The sequence below is a fragment of the Calypte anna genome, chromosome 9 (assembly GCF_003957555.1).
Source record: "Calypte anna isolate BGI_N300 chromosome 9, bCalAnn1_v1.p, whole genome shotgun sequence".
NCBI lineage: Eukaryota > Metazoa > Chordata > Aves > Apodiformes > Trochilidae > Calypte > Calypte anna.
The window spans coordinates 4,713,880-4,731,848 of record NC_044255.1 but is presented as its reverse complement, the minus strand read 5'-3'; the positions used below and the strand labels follow the sequence as shown (position 1 = coordinate 4,731,848).

The following is a 17,969-nucleotide window of genomic DNA, read 5'->3' as shown; positions in this document are numbered from 1 at the left end:
ATCTTGCTGTACGGCTGGCGGCGGCCCGGGCCGGCGGGCGGGGGCCGGGGCGGGCCCGGCCGGCGGCGGCGGCCGGAGATGGTGATCTGCTGCGCCGCCGCCAACTGCTCCAACCGGCAGGGGAAGGCGCACCGGGGCGCCGTCTCCTTCCACAGGTAAGGGCGGCCGCCCGGCCCGCTGCAACCCCGCCGCCCCCTGGCCCTTCGCAGGTGCCGCTCCCGGGCCTCCCCTCGCTCCCCGGTTCCTCTCCGGCCTTGCCCGCCGGGCTGGCGGGGGGAGGCTGCCCGTCCGCGCCCTGCCTGCCCGTCCCTCCCCGGCTCCTCCGGGTCCCCAAGGGCAGCGGCCGCCCTTTGTTTCCCTCGGCGCCCAGCCCCGGCTCTGGGGCTCCGTAACGCTCCCTGGAACCGGGCTGGGAGCGGGCAGCTCCCCCCGAGCCGCCGCGGGGCCCGGGCCCCGGCCTGTCCCCCTCCCACCCCCGCCTCTGCCTGCTCCGGGGGCCGCTCCGGGGATGCTGCCGTGGGTGAGTCCCCAGGGAGGGTCCTGGCTGGAAAAGGTGCCCGGTTGGGCTGCTCGGGCTCTGCTTTCGGTACGGGCATTTTTACCCCTTTTTGGGTTACACCCGGCTCGGGCATCGGCGGGGTTTGGGGGAGGGAGGCTGGGGGTGGGCAGCGTTGGGCGGGCTGGGGCTGTTGGTCTGGGTCACATCCCCCTTCCTTGGGGCCAGGCTGGGGCCTTCGGTGTAGGGTGGAGGGGGGGCTGAATCCTATGGGTCGGTTGCTGGGGAAAAGGCTTTGGGTTCTGCCCTGTCTGGGGAAGCTGTTAACAGCAGGAATGAATATCAAGCGTTTTGGGTCAAACGAGCTGAACCTGTATTTTACTGCAGCTTTCATGAGAATTGCCACAGCCTGGGAGTACCAGCCCTTCTGCTTTCCAAAATATACAGCTGTTTGTTTTCGTGGGTTTTGTTTTAGGTTCCCTCTGAAGGATTCGAAGCGTCTGATTCAGTGGCTAAAAGCTGTTCAGAGAGACAACTGGACTCCCACCAAGTATTCCTTTCTTTGCAGTGAGCATTTCACCAAAGACAGTTTTTCCAAGAGGCTGGAAGACCAGCACCGGCTGCTGAAGCCCACTGCTGTCCCCACCATCTTCCAGCTCGCAGACAAAAAGCACGACAACCTGGATTATGTCAGAAGCAGAAGAAAAATAGCAAGCCAGGTGCCGCTGGAGGATGGAGAAGACCCCAGGGAAGGAGGCTGTGAGGTAGTGGAGAGGACCTCATCCTCTGGCCAGGACTTCATGGTGATGCAAGGGACAAAAGAGAGAGAGGAGGCGACTTCCGAAGCAGAAATCGGATCGATGTCTGAGGAGGAGGAGAACCTCCACAGCCAGCTGGATGGTCCCCGGAGAAGGACGTTAGGTGACAGTTTGGTCGCCAAGGCTGGGCTTCAGAAAAAGCCTGAGAGGTCTCCTGTGGAGGACTGTCCTGAAGCCACCTGGACGGGGAGCTGGGTGGCAGACAGAAGCGGCGTGTCGGTCGACGACTTCACGCCTCCCGCCTTGGGTGCTTGCAAGTTCATCGGCTCCCTCCATTCTTACAGCTTCTCCTCCAAGCACGCCAGAGAGAGGCCCTCTTTCCCAAAAGACCAGCTAGAAAGGAAAAGGCCAAAGAGAGACGTGGAGCCCAGCTGCAGCAGCCATCTTCTGGGACACGAGAAGGTGGCCGCGGAAGGCTCCCCGACTTCATCCCTCACCGCCACCCCGCAGAAGCCCTCCCAGGGTTTGTCAGCATCCCCAGCAGACCTCACCCCTCAGCCTGCTGCAGAGGCCGTGCTGGGGAGGAAAGGGGACATGGATGCCAACCCCATGTCGATCAACGAGGTCATCATGTCAGCCTCAGGAGCCTGCAAGCTCATCGACTCCCTCCACTCCTACTGTTTCTCCTCCAGGCAGAGCAAAAGTCAGGTCTGCTGCCTGCGTGAGCAGGTGGAAAAGAAGAATGGGGAACTGAAACTGTTGAGGCAGAGGATCAGTCGCTCTGACAGCCAGGTCAGGAAGCTGAAGGAGAAGCTGGATGAGCTGAAGAGGATCAGTTTCCCTTACTTGAACAGCCTGCTGTCCCAGGACTGTGGTCAGTATTATTCCCAGCGCCTTTGCCTTGGGGCAGAAATCACCATTTCTTAGCAAAAAGAGGCTCTTTATCTTAGAGATTATAAAGGCAGGATGAGTAAAAGACCTGGGGAAAGCATGTTTTTGGAACAGCAGAAGTAGCTCGTGTTAGGATAGAGGGGGAATAATTAGGCTTTTATGCACACACATCCCCAGAGCTTCCTGGGTGATTCTTGATTCTTGGTTTGGGAAGCTACCTGGTGGTGTTGCAGGCATCTCTCTGGATACTGGTTGTTGGGTTGGTTTGTTTGTTTTTCTTCCCCTAGCTGGATTATTTTAATTTCTTTGTGACTCAGTAGCACCTGTTGCAATTTGCCTTCCTTTGGAGTGTGCCTGTGAATTTTTTTCCATGTCTTGATGAGTTGTCACGGTCAGTAGGTGTCTAAGAAAGCTGTTCTGGCCCTCTCCAGAGATTTAAGTACTTCTGATCTTCAGTTTCATGGGTTGCATTCAGGACTTGGGAGATGAGCAACCTAAGTGAGGTGGTAGTTATCATGTGTGACAAAGCAGTGATCCACAGGGAGGCTGCTTGTCTTCACCAAAGGCTCGTGTTTGGTTTGATCACTTCCTCCTCTGGAAGGCAGAAGTCAGGAGACAGATATTAAGGTGGGAATGGAGGGAGGATGACTTCTCTATCCATCACAAAACAACCCAAACACATGACAGTGTAGAGGAACTCAGTGAGGGGAAAGGTTTTGGAGAAGCTGCATCAAGCTATAGCCCTTTTTCTTGCAAGAAAAATACTGCTTTAATATAGAGCTGATAAAACCTTTGCACAGTGTATCTCGTTGCCAGATAAAATCTGGGGGAAGAGTTTAGGAGCATCTAATGAAGCTCAGTTGTTGGTGTGGCTGCTGAGAAAGTGTTGGGTTACCTTGTGAGTGAAGTGGGACTTGGGGCTTTCTTGAAGCAGCCACCTCTGGATGGTGAGGTGATAATTGTCCCTGCTGATAATTCTCACATCTCTTCTTCAGGAGAAGGAGCTTCTCCTAAAGCCATGAGGTATTAGACAGTCAGACTATTGCAGCATGGCCCAGTTCCTCACTCAAATGCAAGAAAATAAACCCCAACAAAATTCCTGAAGTTCTCTGCCCAGCACCACTTCCCAACATGCTGTTGATTTGCCAGAGTGAGGGAAAGCTCACACTCTTGTTTGAGTAGAGGGAGAGAATTGATTTCCTTTATGGGAAATAAACATTTGTGACTTCTGGTCGGTGTTTTTGTGTTTGTTTTGGAGTCAAACTAAAGAGAACAACAAAACAATTTTAGGGCTCCATAATTGGTATTCATACATAATAAAATATATATATATATATATATGAAAAAAGCTATCTAGCTTTGGTGAAATACCCTCAATGAGACACTAATTGCAAAAAGAGTGTCCTGAAGGGTGCTTTTCTTTATTCTAGTAATCACTATGGATTTTCTTTTCTTTTCTCCAATGGATGTTTTTATACTTATGTCTTTGAGATTGTAAAAATATATTAAGAATGTTTTCTTTAAGAATGTAAGAATTATTCTGTTTTCTAAGGAAAAATGGAGGTTTTTTCAATTAGTTGACCAACTCTTTAACTGTTCTGCCACCTCAGTAACAAAACTGGAGATCAGTGTGTGAGAGTTGATCACTTTAGGGACTGTAGTTTGCTGAGATGGGAAGTTCTCATGGAACCCTTTGGCTGGTGACCTTTTAAAAGAATGGCTTGGTGGCTGGCTGGATTTTGTAGTTTTTTGGGTTTTTTTTCTTTTTTAGCTTAATCTTGCTGCTCTTCTGCCTTGCCTTGCTTTTTGTGTGCTCGTAGTGCTACTTGATGGCAGTCAAAAATCTGAATTTTAATGCAAAAAAAGGGCTGCTTGGTATTCCTAAAACACAGGCAGGTAACATCTTAGGTTAATAATAATAACTGGGGTCTTGTTTAGTAGCTATGAGTCAGTTTTCCTGGTATCTGCTGTGGTGATGGTGAGAGCTGTGAGCCCAAGCCTCTGATTTTCCTTCTAAGGGCAGTACCTTGGGGATGGGGAGTGTAAGTAAAGGAGCCATCAGGACAGGCTGCAGGACCAGAGGCTGGGGGACCTCTCTTCATCTGCCCCCACAAAGTGCCTAGCAGAAAAACCAGCTTTAGGCCCACAGCCCTTGAGCAGATCCTCATTTTGGTACCAGTTCTCAATGGGTATTTTTCTCCAGTGAGCCAGTTTCCTCCTGGTTGTACCCAAACTACAACTGGTTGGAAAGAGCAGGTCCCAGGCAGTCCCTGGCAGCCACCCCTGGGGATGGGTGAGTTTGGCTCCCAGGGTGCTTGCCCTGTCACCAGGCACTCTCTGAAGAGTGGGACTGACTGCCTGGCTTGGGAAGAAGCCTTGGGGTGGTCCCTGCACAGCCTTCCCCACCTAAACCTGGAATTTGCTTGCTTGTTTGGTAGGAGAATGTTTTGTTTCCTTCTGGTTTGTAGGCCCCTTCTGAGCAGCAGAGGAGCAGGGGTTGGCACAGTGCTCCAGGCAGAACCAGCTCAGGTGCATCCCTGGGAGAAGAGCAGGAGGCACTGGGAGAAGCAAGGGAGAGCCAGTCAGAAAACAGGGATCCAGTGTGCAGGTGAAGGGGAGACAGTTCTGACAGCATTGGCCTCTGACAGACAAGTTCTATCTGACCACCTTCTGCTTGAAGGTTTTTCCAGCTCTGCTGCATCCTGGGCTGGCTCAGGAACAGCGTGGCCAGCAGGTCCAGGGAAGGGATTCTGCCCCTGTGCTCAGCTCTGGTGAGGCCACAGCTTGAGTCCTGTGTCCAGTTCCAGGCCCCTCAGCTCAGGAAGGAGATTGAGGTGCTGGAGCAGGTCCCAAGGAGGGCAACCAGGCTGGTGAAGGGACTCGAGCACAGACCCTATGAGGAGAGGCTGAGGGAGCTGGGGGTGTTGAGGCTGGAGAAGAGGAGGCTCAGGGGAGACCTCATCACTCTCTCCAACTCCCTGAAAGGAGGTTGGAGCCAGGGGGGGTTGGGCTCTTTTCCCAGGCAACTCTCAGCAAGACAAGAGGGCAGGGTCTCAAGTTGTGCCAGGGGAGGTTTAGGTTGGAGATGAGAAAGAATTTCTTTCTGGAGAGGGTGATCAGGCATTGGAATGGGCTGCCCAGGGAAGGAGTGGATTCTCCGTGTCTGGAGATCTTTCCAAAGAGCCTGGATGTGGCACTGAGTGCCATGGGCTGGGAACCACGGGGGGAGTGGATCAAGGGTTGGACTTGATGATCTCTGAGGTCCCTTCCAACCCAGCCAGTTCTATGATTCTATGATTCTATGAGCCTGCTCCCCCAGTGCCCCCACACACAGGAGAGCTGAGATGCCCCTCTTCCCCAGACCAGCTCACCTTAAGGTGCTCAGGTTTGGTCCTTTTGTAAAACTACATCTCCCAGCAGGCCCTGGGATAACTCCTTTACCTAATCATGAGATCACTTCCCTCAGGGCCTTCTTTACACAAAGCCCTGCTGATGAGCAAAGGTGGTCAGAGAGCCAGAGCAAGGAACAGAACAGTAACTCTGCAAACTATGGCTGGCAGTGGAGCAGGCACAGGTAGGACTCACTGGGGTTGGAGCATCTGTGTCCATCAGGGAGAGAAAGCTCTGAAAATTCAGCCTCTCCCAGGCTCCATGGCTGCTCCCATGAAGGTCATACTAAAGGCAGGAGAATTTGCAAAATGGGTCCATAAGGAAAATTATTTGAATTTTGCAACAAATCTGTAGGAAATCAGATTTCCTTCCAGCTTAAGTTTGTTTTTCAGTATTTCAGTAAAGCCAGCACAGATGTGCCATTATTTGTGATACTTCTTGCATGTGCCTGAAGTGTGGTTGGGGAGCTCTGGGCACAGACAGGTGGGTTTGAACATGAGATGTCTTGGGTTTTGCAGAGATGGTGAAATTCAGGCTGCTTAGTGGGAGTGAGAAATGGGGTTGTCAAGGGATGCAAGATGCTGTACTTGGGTCTGTCTGACCTGAACAGCAACTGGTGCCTCTCCAGTTTAGCTTGGAACACTGGTAATGGGTTGCAGAGATCTGCTGTCAGAAGGAAATGTTCCTCCCAGGGCTGTCACTGCTAACCTGGCAGCTGAATGCTCATTTGGAGCCATGTTTTGGAAGAAATGTGCTTTTATGCTGAGACAGCAGGCTCTCCTTGTGATTTATTTTAATTTTTTCTGCTTTTTTGGGAATGGGAATGTCTGGGGTAGAAGCCTGTGGGGCTTACAAAGTGGGGGTTACAAAGAAGGGAGCTCTGGAGTAAGCTAAGAGGGAGATAAGGAGTAGGAATATGTGTGCATAGGTTAAGAGGGGGACTGGGTCTGTTGCAGAAGGCATGGCAACAGAGGCTGGGTGGGACCTGAGAGCACCTATGGCTGTGAGTTCTATGTCAGTAGGATTGCCTTGTTTTTTCTAGTCTTTTTTTTTTTTTTCTTAATACACAACTTGTGCATTAAGCAGCTGGCAGTGCCTCACAAGAAAAACCAGCAGCTGGGAAGCAATGAAAACATTAATGAGGAGAACTACAGAGAAAGTAAAACATATTGAGGGAAGCTCAGGTGGGCTATTTGGGTTTCTCATAACAGTGTGTAATTCTAAAAAAAGTTTTCTCTGTATTTTAGGATCCAGGAGAACTCTGACAGCAACTACAGGCACTGAGGTTAGGAAGAGAGGCAGGAACAGCCTGGTGCTTGGCTGTGACATTAGGTACTCAGGTATCCTGTCAGCTGAACATTGTGTCCATAACCACATTCCCAGCTTTCAGAGTAGACATGGAGCTAGAGCATGTCAGTACTGGGAAGGCTTTACTGGTTTACTGGGTGGAGCATCAACAAAGTGTATTAAAGGTGCAGCACTTGGGGAAGGGCAGCAAAGCACAAAGCCACCTTCTGGATTTAAGTATGGAAAACCTATGCTGAACAAGGCTACACCTTAATTACCAGCACCTGGGTGAAGATGGTGATTTAAATCCAGTCAGAGACTCAGCTGAAGGAAGGAGGCTTCTCAGCTGTTGCTGTAGCCCCTGCCCTTTGACAACTGAGAAGGTGCTGTGTGTTGTGTTTGGGTTGTTGCTTTTTTGTTATCGTGTGGGGATTTTTTCATTTCTTCGTTGTTGTTTTTTTTTCCTTAAATTTCCTGCAGCAAGTGCTGCCCAGCTGAGGAGCAGGAGGTTAGCTGCCTTGTTAGCAATCAGCTGGTGCTGCAGTTGTAGGGATTTGTGCCAGCAGAGCTTTCTGTGCCAGGGATTCTGCTTGGGAGCCAGAGGGGCTGAAGCCTGGGCAGACGTGGCCTGAGGGGGTTGTCCAGCAGCTTTGTCTGGTTTGTCTCATGGCAGGGCAGCAAGCTGGCTCCTCTGCAGAGTGGTCACAGCTGGTTACAGTCTGACTTGGTTCCAGTGAGATTTGAATTCTAAATCCTCCCTGGATGAGAAAGCTGGAGGAGAAACAGCCCATCCAGGAGTTGAGAGGGATGAAGTGGGGCTGGGTTGTGTGTGAAGGACCTGGGCATGGTGGTTTTGGCCTGAGTGGCTTCCTGAAGCAAAAATCTAAGTGGTGAGGTTGCTTAGTTACCTGAGTTACCTGTTTGTTTGTGTTTGTTTTTTTTTTTTCTCCCAAGCTGTTGCAGGTTGGGAGTGCTGTGGCTGCTGTCAGTCTGGTTTTGTAGAGGAGCAGAGGTCTCAGGGATGCTGGATCCTTAAAAGCTTCAAGAAAGTGTATCATCTGGTAGGCAAAAGTGACTCCAGGAGTGTCCATGCTAAGAAATAGGCTGCAGTTTGAGCTTCCCTGTTACTAGATAAAAGAGAAACAATGCACATGGATGCAAGAGAACCCACAGTAAGAGGACCCCATCTGAGCTTGGAGCTTTGGAGGTGCAGAAGGGTGACTGCTGTGCCTTAACCCAGCCAGCAGCTCAGCCCCACACACCCAGGGGGATGGGAGGGAGAACTGTAAGGATAAAAGTGGGAAAACCCATGGGCTGCCATGAAGACAGTTTGATAGGTAAAGCAAAAGCCAAGCATGCAAGCAAACCAGGTTCCCATTGCAGAGAGGCCTTGGGCAGCCTGCAGGAGAGCAGGGTCCATCACAAATGCCATTACTGCAAGCATTCCCTCTTTCTTCTTCCTCCAGGTTTATGTGCTGGGTGTGAGATTTTGGGGTATGGAATATTCCTTTGTATCTCCATTCTGCTAGCTGGGGAGGTGGTGGTGTGAGTGATATAGAAAAGACCTTGACTCTGTGCTAGCTCTGCTGAGCAATAGCTAAAACATCCCTGCATTATCAACACTGTTCCAAGCACAAAGCCAAAACACAGCTCCCCACCAGCTACTATGGAGAAAATTAACTCCATCCCAGCCCTGCCCAGTGCCTGGTGTCTGTCCCTCCAAATTCTCAAACATGGTTCATATTCTTGATACCATCATGTGCTTTCTAAGCCACAGTAGCAGGCTGTTTGTAAAGGGGGTGCACCAAGAGTTTGTGCCTTTAAAAAGGGAAGTACATGCTGCTTGGTGAGTGAAATTCCAGCTGGCAGTGACTGAACCTGTTGTTTGAAGCAGAACAGCAAACAAGATACTTTCCTCTTTAGACTCTTCTACTTGTTACAATAGTCTTGCATGTACCTACCCCAGCCACAATACAAGAAAATTTCTCTTCAAATCGCCATTTTTTCCCCATTTTCATCTCTCATTTTGATCCTTTTTCCTGCAATGCTGCAAGGTTGGTAGGCAGAGGAGTGAAGTGCCCTATTACAAGCACTGGGTTGACAGGAAGCACCCCACTTCTGGGCTTTTTGCCACCTCCTGACCCAGAAGAGGGCAGCAGCAGCCCAGGCTCCAGTCTCTTGCAGCCCTTCCAAAGCTTTGCTCTTCCCTTCCATGGCAGGGGGGAGGGCGTTTGAGCCTGTAAAATGCTTGGAAAGAAATGCAGTGTGTGCTGGAGCAAGGGAAAGGCAAATACCAACTGGCTGTGGGAGCAGTGGAAAAAATCACCAGGCTGCCTGCTTCCAGCATGAAAGTAGAAAGGGAAACTCGTTCCTAAGAAGCAGTGTGGAAATATGAGGTTTCTTGTAACAAGAATTTGGGAGTTCTGTTACTGGTTATCACTAAGTTAAAAAGTCTTTGCTGCCCCAGGAAATAATGTTGTGTTGGTGACAGTCTGGTGGGAGGTGTGAGCACAATGAAATCCTGTCTGGTAAAGTGACACTGCTGGAGGGACTCCATGAGCTCTTGAGGTCCCTTCTAAATCCCTTCCATTCTGTGATTCCCTGACTCCCCTCTCAGCACCTGGGGAAGCTGGGTGTGAATGTCTGCAGAGCTGGCTGTGAGGCAGAGATGTTTATCACCTCTTTTGTAGTCAGCTCTCATGTTTTCTCATGTTGCTTCCCTTGCAAAATACTTCAGGAGAAAGAAGAGTCATTAGTAGCACCTTGCTGACTGTGCTGGCTGGCTTCCTAAACCTGCTGTCCCTTGGAGGATAACTCACAGTGGTAATGCTCTTTTACCCAGGAAAATGCCTGTTCCACCTCCTTTTACATTTCAGGTGTTGACTTTCTGTTCTTCCTTGTGTAGTCTCTTTAGCCTGACCTAAAAATCACAAAAAGGAAGAAAAAAAAGGCAAAAAGCAAACCTGGTGTTTATCAGTCTTCTAAAATGGTTCATTAAGGAAGTTTTAACTTTCTAAAACAGACCTTGGTTGCTTCTTAATAACTGCAGTGACAAAAGGGAGTAGCTTTCCCTTCCATTTATGCTTTAACTTGCAGACACTCTGGGATTGTTGGAATGTTTCCCTTAGCCCTAGTCCAGCAGAGCAATCTCTGTCTCTTTGCAAGCACAGGTTGTTGTTCATCTCTTCAAAATATTTACAGCCAGACTTTAATCCTACATATATATATGCAGCCTGATTTTCTTTCTCCCCTGAAGTGAGGACTCAATCCTTGGTCTCTGAAACGCAGGAGCAGTCCCTGCTCAGTGCTTGGGAAAATTCAAGCCAAACCATTAGAGATTTAATATCATTTAGTGATAATTCCTTCTGCTGGTTTTTCAGTCCTCTCCTTCCTCATGTGTAGATGGGAGAGAGGAGTCAGAAATGAACCACCTGAGGGTGTAGAGCAGGTTTGAATGGGATCTGGTTTCTGTGGCTGTTCCTTCCTCCCCATCTCCCTTGGCAGCTGGGAGCTGACAGCAGGCTAGAAAAAAGCTGCAGTGAACCATTTCTGAGGTGTTTTGTGTTTACCTCCAGCCAGCTGTAGGCAGCTCACAGCAAACTGCAGGGCACAGATCCCTCAATTTTCTTTCTTCTTCCTCCAGAGACTCCTCAGCTGAACCCAGTGATGGAGCCCCTCTCCTGGATGCTGGGCACCTGGCTCTCCGACCCGCCGGGGGACGGCACCTTCCCCACCATGAAGCCCTTCCAGTACCTGGAAGAAGTGCACATCTCTCATGTGGGGCAGCCCATGCTGAACTTCTCGTAAGTTTGGGGCTCTTGGGGGTCCTGGCAGCAGCTTTGGGATTGGAGCAGGCATGGCTTGGTTGTGCTTCTTTCCCAGTGGCAAAGTAAAGTTTTTACCTCCCAGCTGAGCGGGTGTCACAATCCGTGACTGCAACTGCATGCTCTGACTTTGCCTTTTCCTCTGAAACTTGTGACTAGTAGGCATGGAGCTGCAGCATTCCCAGGGCTGCAGGGCAGCAGTCACTGAAGCTCAAGAGTACAGTGCACTCCTACAGAGCTTTTCAGAAGGGAGTTCATCCCTATGAACTGGTGCAGAAACTGGTACAGGACCAGGACTCTGGCCACGGGTGCAGCCTACAGGTCTTGTGGCCTGCCAGCCCTGAGGGTTACAGGGTGAGAATTAACTCAGGGTGCTGCAAATGTGACTGGAGCTCAGAATAGTGAGAGGAACTCAGGGTACCAAGCCATTGATGTTTGTGCAAATTGTGTACCTGCCTTGGAAAGAAAGATCCTTGCAGTTTAACGTGAGGTACACTGAGTGCATCTGCTAGCCAAAACTATGGACTGTGCTCATGGCCAGACTGACCTTCCTATTCCTCTTTCATGAGCAATGAATCTCCAGGTCATAACATTACAGCTGCTATCAGTCTGCTTTCTGAAGCTCCCACTTACAGATACAACAAACAAAGGAGCTTGGGCATGGCTGCCAGGTTTGTTTAGTTTAAACTGTTGTCCTCAGTCTTCACAACTGTGAAAATCTGAGAAAAATTAAGGGTGTTTAACAGACTGTATGGGATAAGAGGCAGATAGCTTAACTTGTTTTGACTGCAAGTAATTGTAAAATAAAGAGAAATCTGGAGCAAGAGAAATGAGGTGTTAGTCAGCTGTTCAGTGCTCCTCCAGTACTTGTTCAGTGTAGGGGAGTTGGTAAGTTTGTTGCTTTGCTAACCAGAGAAAAGAATAATTTCAGGGTGCCAACCAACACTGTGTGAAACGTGCCCTGTGTTCCTGTGTGCATTCTTTGTTGTGACAGAGCTGCCAGCTCAGCAGGTGACATTGTTAGCCCAGTTTCCAGAAGAGACAAAGCTCCAACAATTGCTCTCAGGCTACATCTCCCTCTCCAACTTGTGAACAGTTGCTGATTTGGGTTGCTGGGAGAGTCCTTAGAAGGGATGCAGCCTGGTTCTTCCCATAACTGCCTGGTTAAAAGGAAACATCCTTCATGAAGAAGAGACAGAGCCAAACAGGAGGAGTGATTTGTGCGTTTGTACCCAGAGGACTTTGGGGAGCCAGAAGCAGCTGCAAGGCACCCAAACTCCTCCCTAACTGTGTGCCTGAGCTCTGCTCCCCCTTCCTTTGTCTCCAGTGCTTTGAAGCCCATGGCTTGTGTGCTGCACCATGTCCTGCTGGTCTTTAGGAAATGTTGACTCCTTGTGATTCATTATATTTTGCTTCACAAAGGAAACACTGCTTTGGGCTTCCCAGCTCTTTGTGTTTCTTTAAGAACTGCTCCAGCTTTCCATATGCCAGCACCTGGCTAAGCCCCTGCTTGCCCTGTTCCCATTGGGGTGGCAGCTGATGATGTGGCACATCCCCAGTCCAGGTGACAGTGGTGACAGTGGCCAAGGGCTGAGTGTTTCCAGCAGGCGCAACCCACAGATGTAGAAACTGCTGTTGCTTGAGGGAGCACTGAGGGCAGATTAGCAGCAGCTCCCAGGTTGCCTCAGTCTCCTTTCCTTTAAAGGATTCAGAGCCAGAAATCCTAAAAAAACAAAATGAAAAGACAGATTAGACTGGAAACAAAACAGTAATGCTTAATTTAGTTACCTGTGTACACCCAGGCATGCTGTAGTGTTAATGTAATATATATGAACAATATATATGAACAGTGATAATCAGCCACATTATGGGTGACCCAACACACAGCTCTTAAGGCCTCATGAAGAATAAATAAGAATCTGAGCTGAACTGTTTTTCTTTTTTAAGTGGATGGTGGGAGAAATAAGCCTGCTATGTTACTGTCTGCAGCAAATCATGTATAAAAAACCCACCAACCCAGTTTGCCACGTTTAGAGGCTAAATATGATATTATAATTCCAGGTATTTGTTTGAGAAAAGGAAGCATTTGAGATAGAGTATGGCTTCAGCAGCTGTGAAATGTCTGACTTCCTGAGGGAGTTTCTGAGCTAGCTCTTAGACCCAGGAGCTGTGGAAAATCTGAAGCTTGAATTTTAACTGATTTGAGCTCTAAAAATCAGTTTTGCCTCTCAGGTAACTGGATGTTGAAATGTTTGCATCTCCCGGTCACAAAGCACAGTCAGCCTTTTACTCTTCAATTAATACTGCAGAAAATGGTGCTTAAATATGATCCCCTTCCTCCTGGGAGAAAACCAGGCCAAACATTGTGTTTTCAGAGCAGCAAAGAGCAGCTTTTGTGTTCTGGTTTCCCTCCAGGTTCAACGCCTTCCATCCAGACACCAGGAAGCCCATGCACCGGGAGTGTGGCTTCATCCGCCTCAAGCCAGACACTAATAAGGTGGCCTTCATCAGTGCCCAGAACACAGGTACACCCCTCATGCCCCTGCTGAGGAAAAGAAGAGGTCCTTTACCTTCCTGTGCCACTTTTCCAGAAAATTATTGCTCTTCCCACAGTTTTGTTCCATTTATTTTCGCTGCGGATTTGGCGCCAAAGAGCAGCGAACCCACGGTGAAAACCAAACCCTGAGCTTGTGTCCAAGTGTCCTGGTTTGGGCCAGGAAAGGGCTGATTTCCTGTCTTCTAAATCAATTTGTACATTGGTATTTCCAGACACTTTGTAAACCAGAAGAACCTTCTAAGCAGGGTCAGATTCAGCATGCCACTAAACTCTCATTTCTGGTGTCAGCTCTCTGTAATTAATTCTGCTGTCCAAGGCAGAGCTTATACCCTGTCAAGGTGGGGATGGGTTGGTTTTTAAACTCCCTCTGCAGCCTCTCCACCAGGGAATGTTTGGTTTGACCTGTGTAGTAGGTTCTCTGTAAAAGGCACTGCCCAGGCTGTGGCACTAGGAAGAGCCTCTGAAGCTCTGTAACAGGAGACCACCTCTTTTCTTGCACCCTTAATCTCTGAGAGAAATCTCAGTGTGGTCTTTCTTAGCTCCTAAACTAGAAGAATCTTGCACTGTCTGGATGTAGTGCCTTGGTACTTGTTACCTGCCTTACAGGGATGGACTGAGAGAGAGAGCCCCATCAAAATTATTTTAAGTGGAAGAGTGTTAAAACCCCATTAATGCTTAAATTGGCCTCTAAACCTCCTGAGCAGGTGCTGAAGTTGACACTGCCAGTTGCAAGGTGATATTCATCCCCCACACTGCAAGTCTGTCTTGGCTGGGTTTTTCCAAGCAGCTTGACACCTCTGAGATGGCCTGGGTTTGCAGTTGGCAAGACATGCTCAGTCAGTGAAACCATTTTTCAGGGGAAATGCTCATCTCTTTTGTGGCCAAATAATTGTGTGTCAGGGTTTAACACTGGCCCAGCAATGACACCAAGTGACAGATGTTCCCTGTTAATCCCCCTCCCCTCCCTGATAAAGGAAGGAGAGAGAATAAGGGAGAGAGACTGATGGGTTGGGAACTGAACTACACAGCTTGAATGGAACAGTAATGATAAATAGGAAAAATGACTCAATCTATACAAATACACAGGAAAATTGATCCCAGGTTCCTCCCCCCTCTCCCCCAATAACTCTCACATCACCACTGAGGCTGCAGGGCAGCCCTGGGAAAGTCCAGGCTGGAATCCTGGGATCAGCAGCAGTTGGGAGCTGGAGGCTTACAAGAGACTGAGCAGAAAGCAAAATTAGAAGACAGCAAATTACCTTTATCCTGCCCCAACCCAGGACATTGTGAAGATATTAATGAATGGTTGTATCCTGCTAGTATTGATGACCTTGCTTCTCACCAGGGCTGGTGGAGGTGGAGGAAGGGGAGGTGAATGGACAGGAGCTGTCTATAGCTTCTCACTCCATAGCCAGGATCTCCTTTGCCAAGAAGCCCCACGTAGAGCAGGTGAGTGCACATCCAGTGAGCCATTCACAAACAGTGATGCTCAGAAGGTCTCTAATTGAGAGGATAGGTTAATTAGCACACGTAAACTAGAGGTGGCAATCAGGAGTTCTTGGAAATGCTGCATTACATCCTTGTTTATCTTCTCTGTAACAGCCTTCAGAAGATATTTCATACATTATAAGACCCAGAGGGATCATTTAGATAAGCACTGATGTGCTGAATCAGAGCAGCCAGCCCATAATCCTGTCTCCAGCAGTGGCCAGTAACAGGTCCCTAGGGAAGAAAACAGAAAAGTCTTGTCCAAATACCCTCATATGGCAGTGGTATTGATTCTTAATGCTGGTCTTCTGGAATAATTACAGTATGAGAGTGAGTAATGTCCAGTGTTAGGCCTCATCAGGATATTTTAGGAATGCCTGCCTTCCACTGGGGCTCCACCTGGCCTTTGCAGGTTTTGCTTGCTTTGCTTTTTCATACCCCCCCCCTTTTTTTCTTTTTTTTTCCTTCAGATCACCAGAAAATTCAGGCTCAATTCTGATGGGAAACTCGAACAAACTGTCTCAATGGCAACCACTACACAGCCCATGACTCAGCACCTCCACATTACCTACAAAAAGGTGACACCCTGACAGCAGGAGGGACGGGGCTCCCTGCCCAGGGTGAGGATGAGGAGCAGTCTGGGGAGCAGCACGGTGTGGCAGGCCCTGGAGCTGGCTGCCTGCACCCACCCCCAGGGCTGTGGAGCTGCCCATCCCGTTGAGAATGTTACTCAGATGTTTCTGTAATGGTATATTAAAAAACAAAACAAAACAAAACAAAAAACAAACCACAAAACACAAAAAAAATAAAAAAAAATATTTTATTTTTACGACTGTGTCTTCAGATGTGATTGCAGAGCAGTCTGTGTGTCCCTCTGCTCTGGCTGTGGTTACAGAGAGGGTTTTGGTGTCTGCTCATTAGCAGGGGTTGCCTTGCTGACCCACCCTCCTGGACCCTTCTCTGCAACCTGAATCACACCACGGAAGCAACAGGATCAGGAGTAGATTTGCAGAGCAGGGACAGACCCAGAGAACTCCAGCTCCTTCCTTAAAGGAACTGGACCTAAGTATTTGGAGAACTCCTGAAGTTCAACCACGGGATGTGCCAAGTGTTGCCCCTGAGGAGGAACAGCCCCAGGACACACAGGGGGCACCTGGCTGGAAAGTGGCTCTGCAGAGAAGGTCCCTGGGGACACCTCATTCAAGCTGAGCCAGCAAAGAAGGCCAAGAGTGTCCTGGGCTGCATGGAGTGCTGCCAGCAGGTCAAGGTAGGAAATCCCTCCCCTCTGCTTAGCACTTGTGAGGCCACTTCTGGCAAGCTGTGTCCAGCACTGTGATTCCCAGGACAGGAGAGTGACAAGAGAGAGTCCATCAAAAGGGCCACCAAGGTGGGGAGGGGACCAGGGCATCTTCCCAGAGAGGGTGGGCAGAGAGCAATGGGTCTGTGCAGCCTGAAGAAAAGACTGGAGGATTTTCTCCATATATATATATATCTATAAAACAGTACCTGAAGGGTGGGTGCAAAGATGAAGGGGCCTGGCTCTTTCCAGCAGCTCCCAGGGTCCACCTAGTTCAGGGTGACCCTCTTACAGCAGAGACTTGGAGCAGAGGACCTCTGGAGGTCCCTGCCAACCCCAGCTGCTCTATGGGGGATGTGATGCTCACCCAGCAACCACTAACAACAGGGACAGCCCGAAAGGGGCCTGAGCAAACAGGGGAGGTGTGAAGCACACTGTCAGATGGGCTTTGCAGCACAGGGTGTGTCCCCAAGGCTGAGGGAGCTCCTGGGAGTGCCCCTTAAAGCCTTGTGGTGCCACCAGAGTCAGAGGAACCCCACGGTGTCACTTGCAGTGGACAGCAATACCTGCTGGTGGTGGTACTGCCAGCAGCACCCAACCCATCCAGTGCTGGGCAAGAGGCATTGCTTCAGGAAAAGCCTTTTGGGGTCCTTCATAGGAACTCCTTGGAGAAACAGACCTAAATATGATGCCTTTGGTGTGTGGGAGGGAGATGGGGGAGAACCTCCCTTTTCCTGGCAAACCAGAGCACTGTGGTTCACTTGAATGCTTTCCCACCTGAAGAGGGAGGAATCCTCCTTGCTCTGCAGCAGGATTCCTCCTGGCCAGCATGGGACAGCCTCTGGCAGCCACAATGGCTTCCAGGAGGAGCACAGAGCTGTGTTAGAGAGACCTGGAGAGAGAGGGGCTGATCCCAGCAGAGGCTCTGGGGAAGTTTCCTGCTTTTTGGCACCAAAAAAAAGGTTGTGGTTTGCAAACAACCTGGCTGAATTTGACCTGGGCCAGGGAATGTGTGTGAGGGCACAGCCCCTGGAGGGCAGCCAGGCTCCTTCCTGCTCTTACCTTGTCCCCAACACGGCTGCAGATGGATGTTAACTTGGCAGGGGGTTCTTCCAGCCTTGCAGGGTTTTAGCTGGGCTTTTAGGAGGAACATGAGGAACTGCCCCAGCACACTGGCTCCATGCAGTCCCATTGGGCCCTGGTGGTTTTGGCCTACACAAAAATGAAATAGTGACAAAAATGAAATAAAAGCAGAGTCTCCAGAGGGGCTGCCAGCTGAGAGGGGGTGAACGTTCACATTAAAGTGTAATTAATGTGCAGTTCTGGTTTCAGTTCTTTTGGCAGTGCAGAGTTAATTACAACCCAACTGTAAAGCATGGCACATGGATTTTATTTACTGCCTTATTAGTAGCATCTGTTCTCCCAGCAAAACCTCTCAGCTGTTTGTTCTTGTTCAAGGAAATTGGAAAAACCCATTGCATAAATGTCCTGTGCTGACTTACATGTTTTGGCTGGACTGTGAACTAAAAGGTCCTGATTGCACTGCTGCCTTTTCTTTTTGACCCTGTTTGTGGTTTGTTTGGTTTTTTTCCAGGCTTTACTCCAGCACCTGAGCCCACCACACCATGAAGGGTGACACAGCCCCTCAGCTCCAGACCTGGAAGGTGTGTCTGTGTTTCAGATCCAGCAACATCTCTCTTCCCAACTGTCTCCTAGTCCTGCACCGTGATCTTTTACAGCCTGCTCCACCAAAAGCCACCAAGGATGACTGGAGCCTGGAGCTGCAGCATCCACTTCCTTGGCTGCCTTCCTGGCCTGGCTTTGCTACTTAGTGCATTTCCTTAGGAAGATGAAACGCTGGTTTTATTAAGAGAATTGTGTGTCAAATGCAATTAAGTGGCTGGAAATCCAGTGGAGAAGCCACTTCATTGAGGGCACAGGAGGAGGAGGAGAGCATCTGAAAACAGGGAGGTGTAAAGCA

At 49.6% G+C, this 17,969-nt stretch overlaps 1 protein-coding gene across 4 annotated transcripts; it reads left to right on the top strand.

Annotated features, from left to right (window-relative positions):
- The first annotated feature begins 49 nt into the window (after positions 1–49).
- On the top strand, positions 50–15,520 carry THAP4 (THAP domain containing 4). Of its 4 annotated transcripts, none has more exons than XM_030456218.1 (6): positions 50–155; positions 972–2,128; positions 10,466–10,625; positions 13,062–13,171; positions 14,549–14,652; positions 15,162–15,520. In XM_030456218.1, exons 1-6 carry the CDS (start codon positions 79–81, stop codon positions 15,279–15,281), a joined length of 1,728 nt encoding a protein of 575 aa, XP_030312078.1. In that variant the 5' UTR covers positions 50–78; the 3' UTR covers positions 15,282–15,520. The 4 variants fall into 4 exon arrangements, with proteins under 4 accessions (XP_030312078.1, XP_030312079.1, XP_030312080.1 ...); XM_030456220.1 differs by lacking the exon at positions 50–155 and adding an exon at positions 425–520 and having other exon boundaries at positions 15,162–15,487; XM_030456219.1 differs by lacking the exon at positions 14,549–14,652 and having other exon boundaries at positions 15,162–15,281.
- The last annotated feature ends 2,449 nt before the right edge of the window (positions 15,521–17,969 follow it).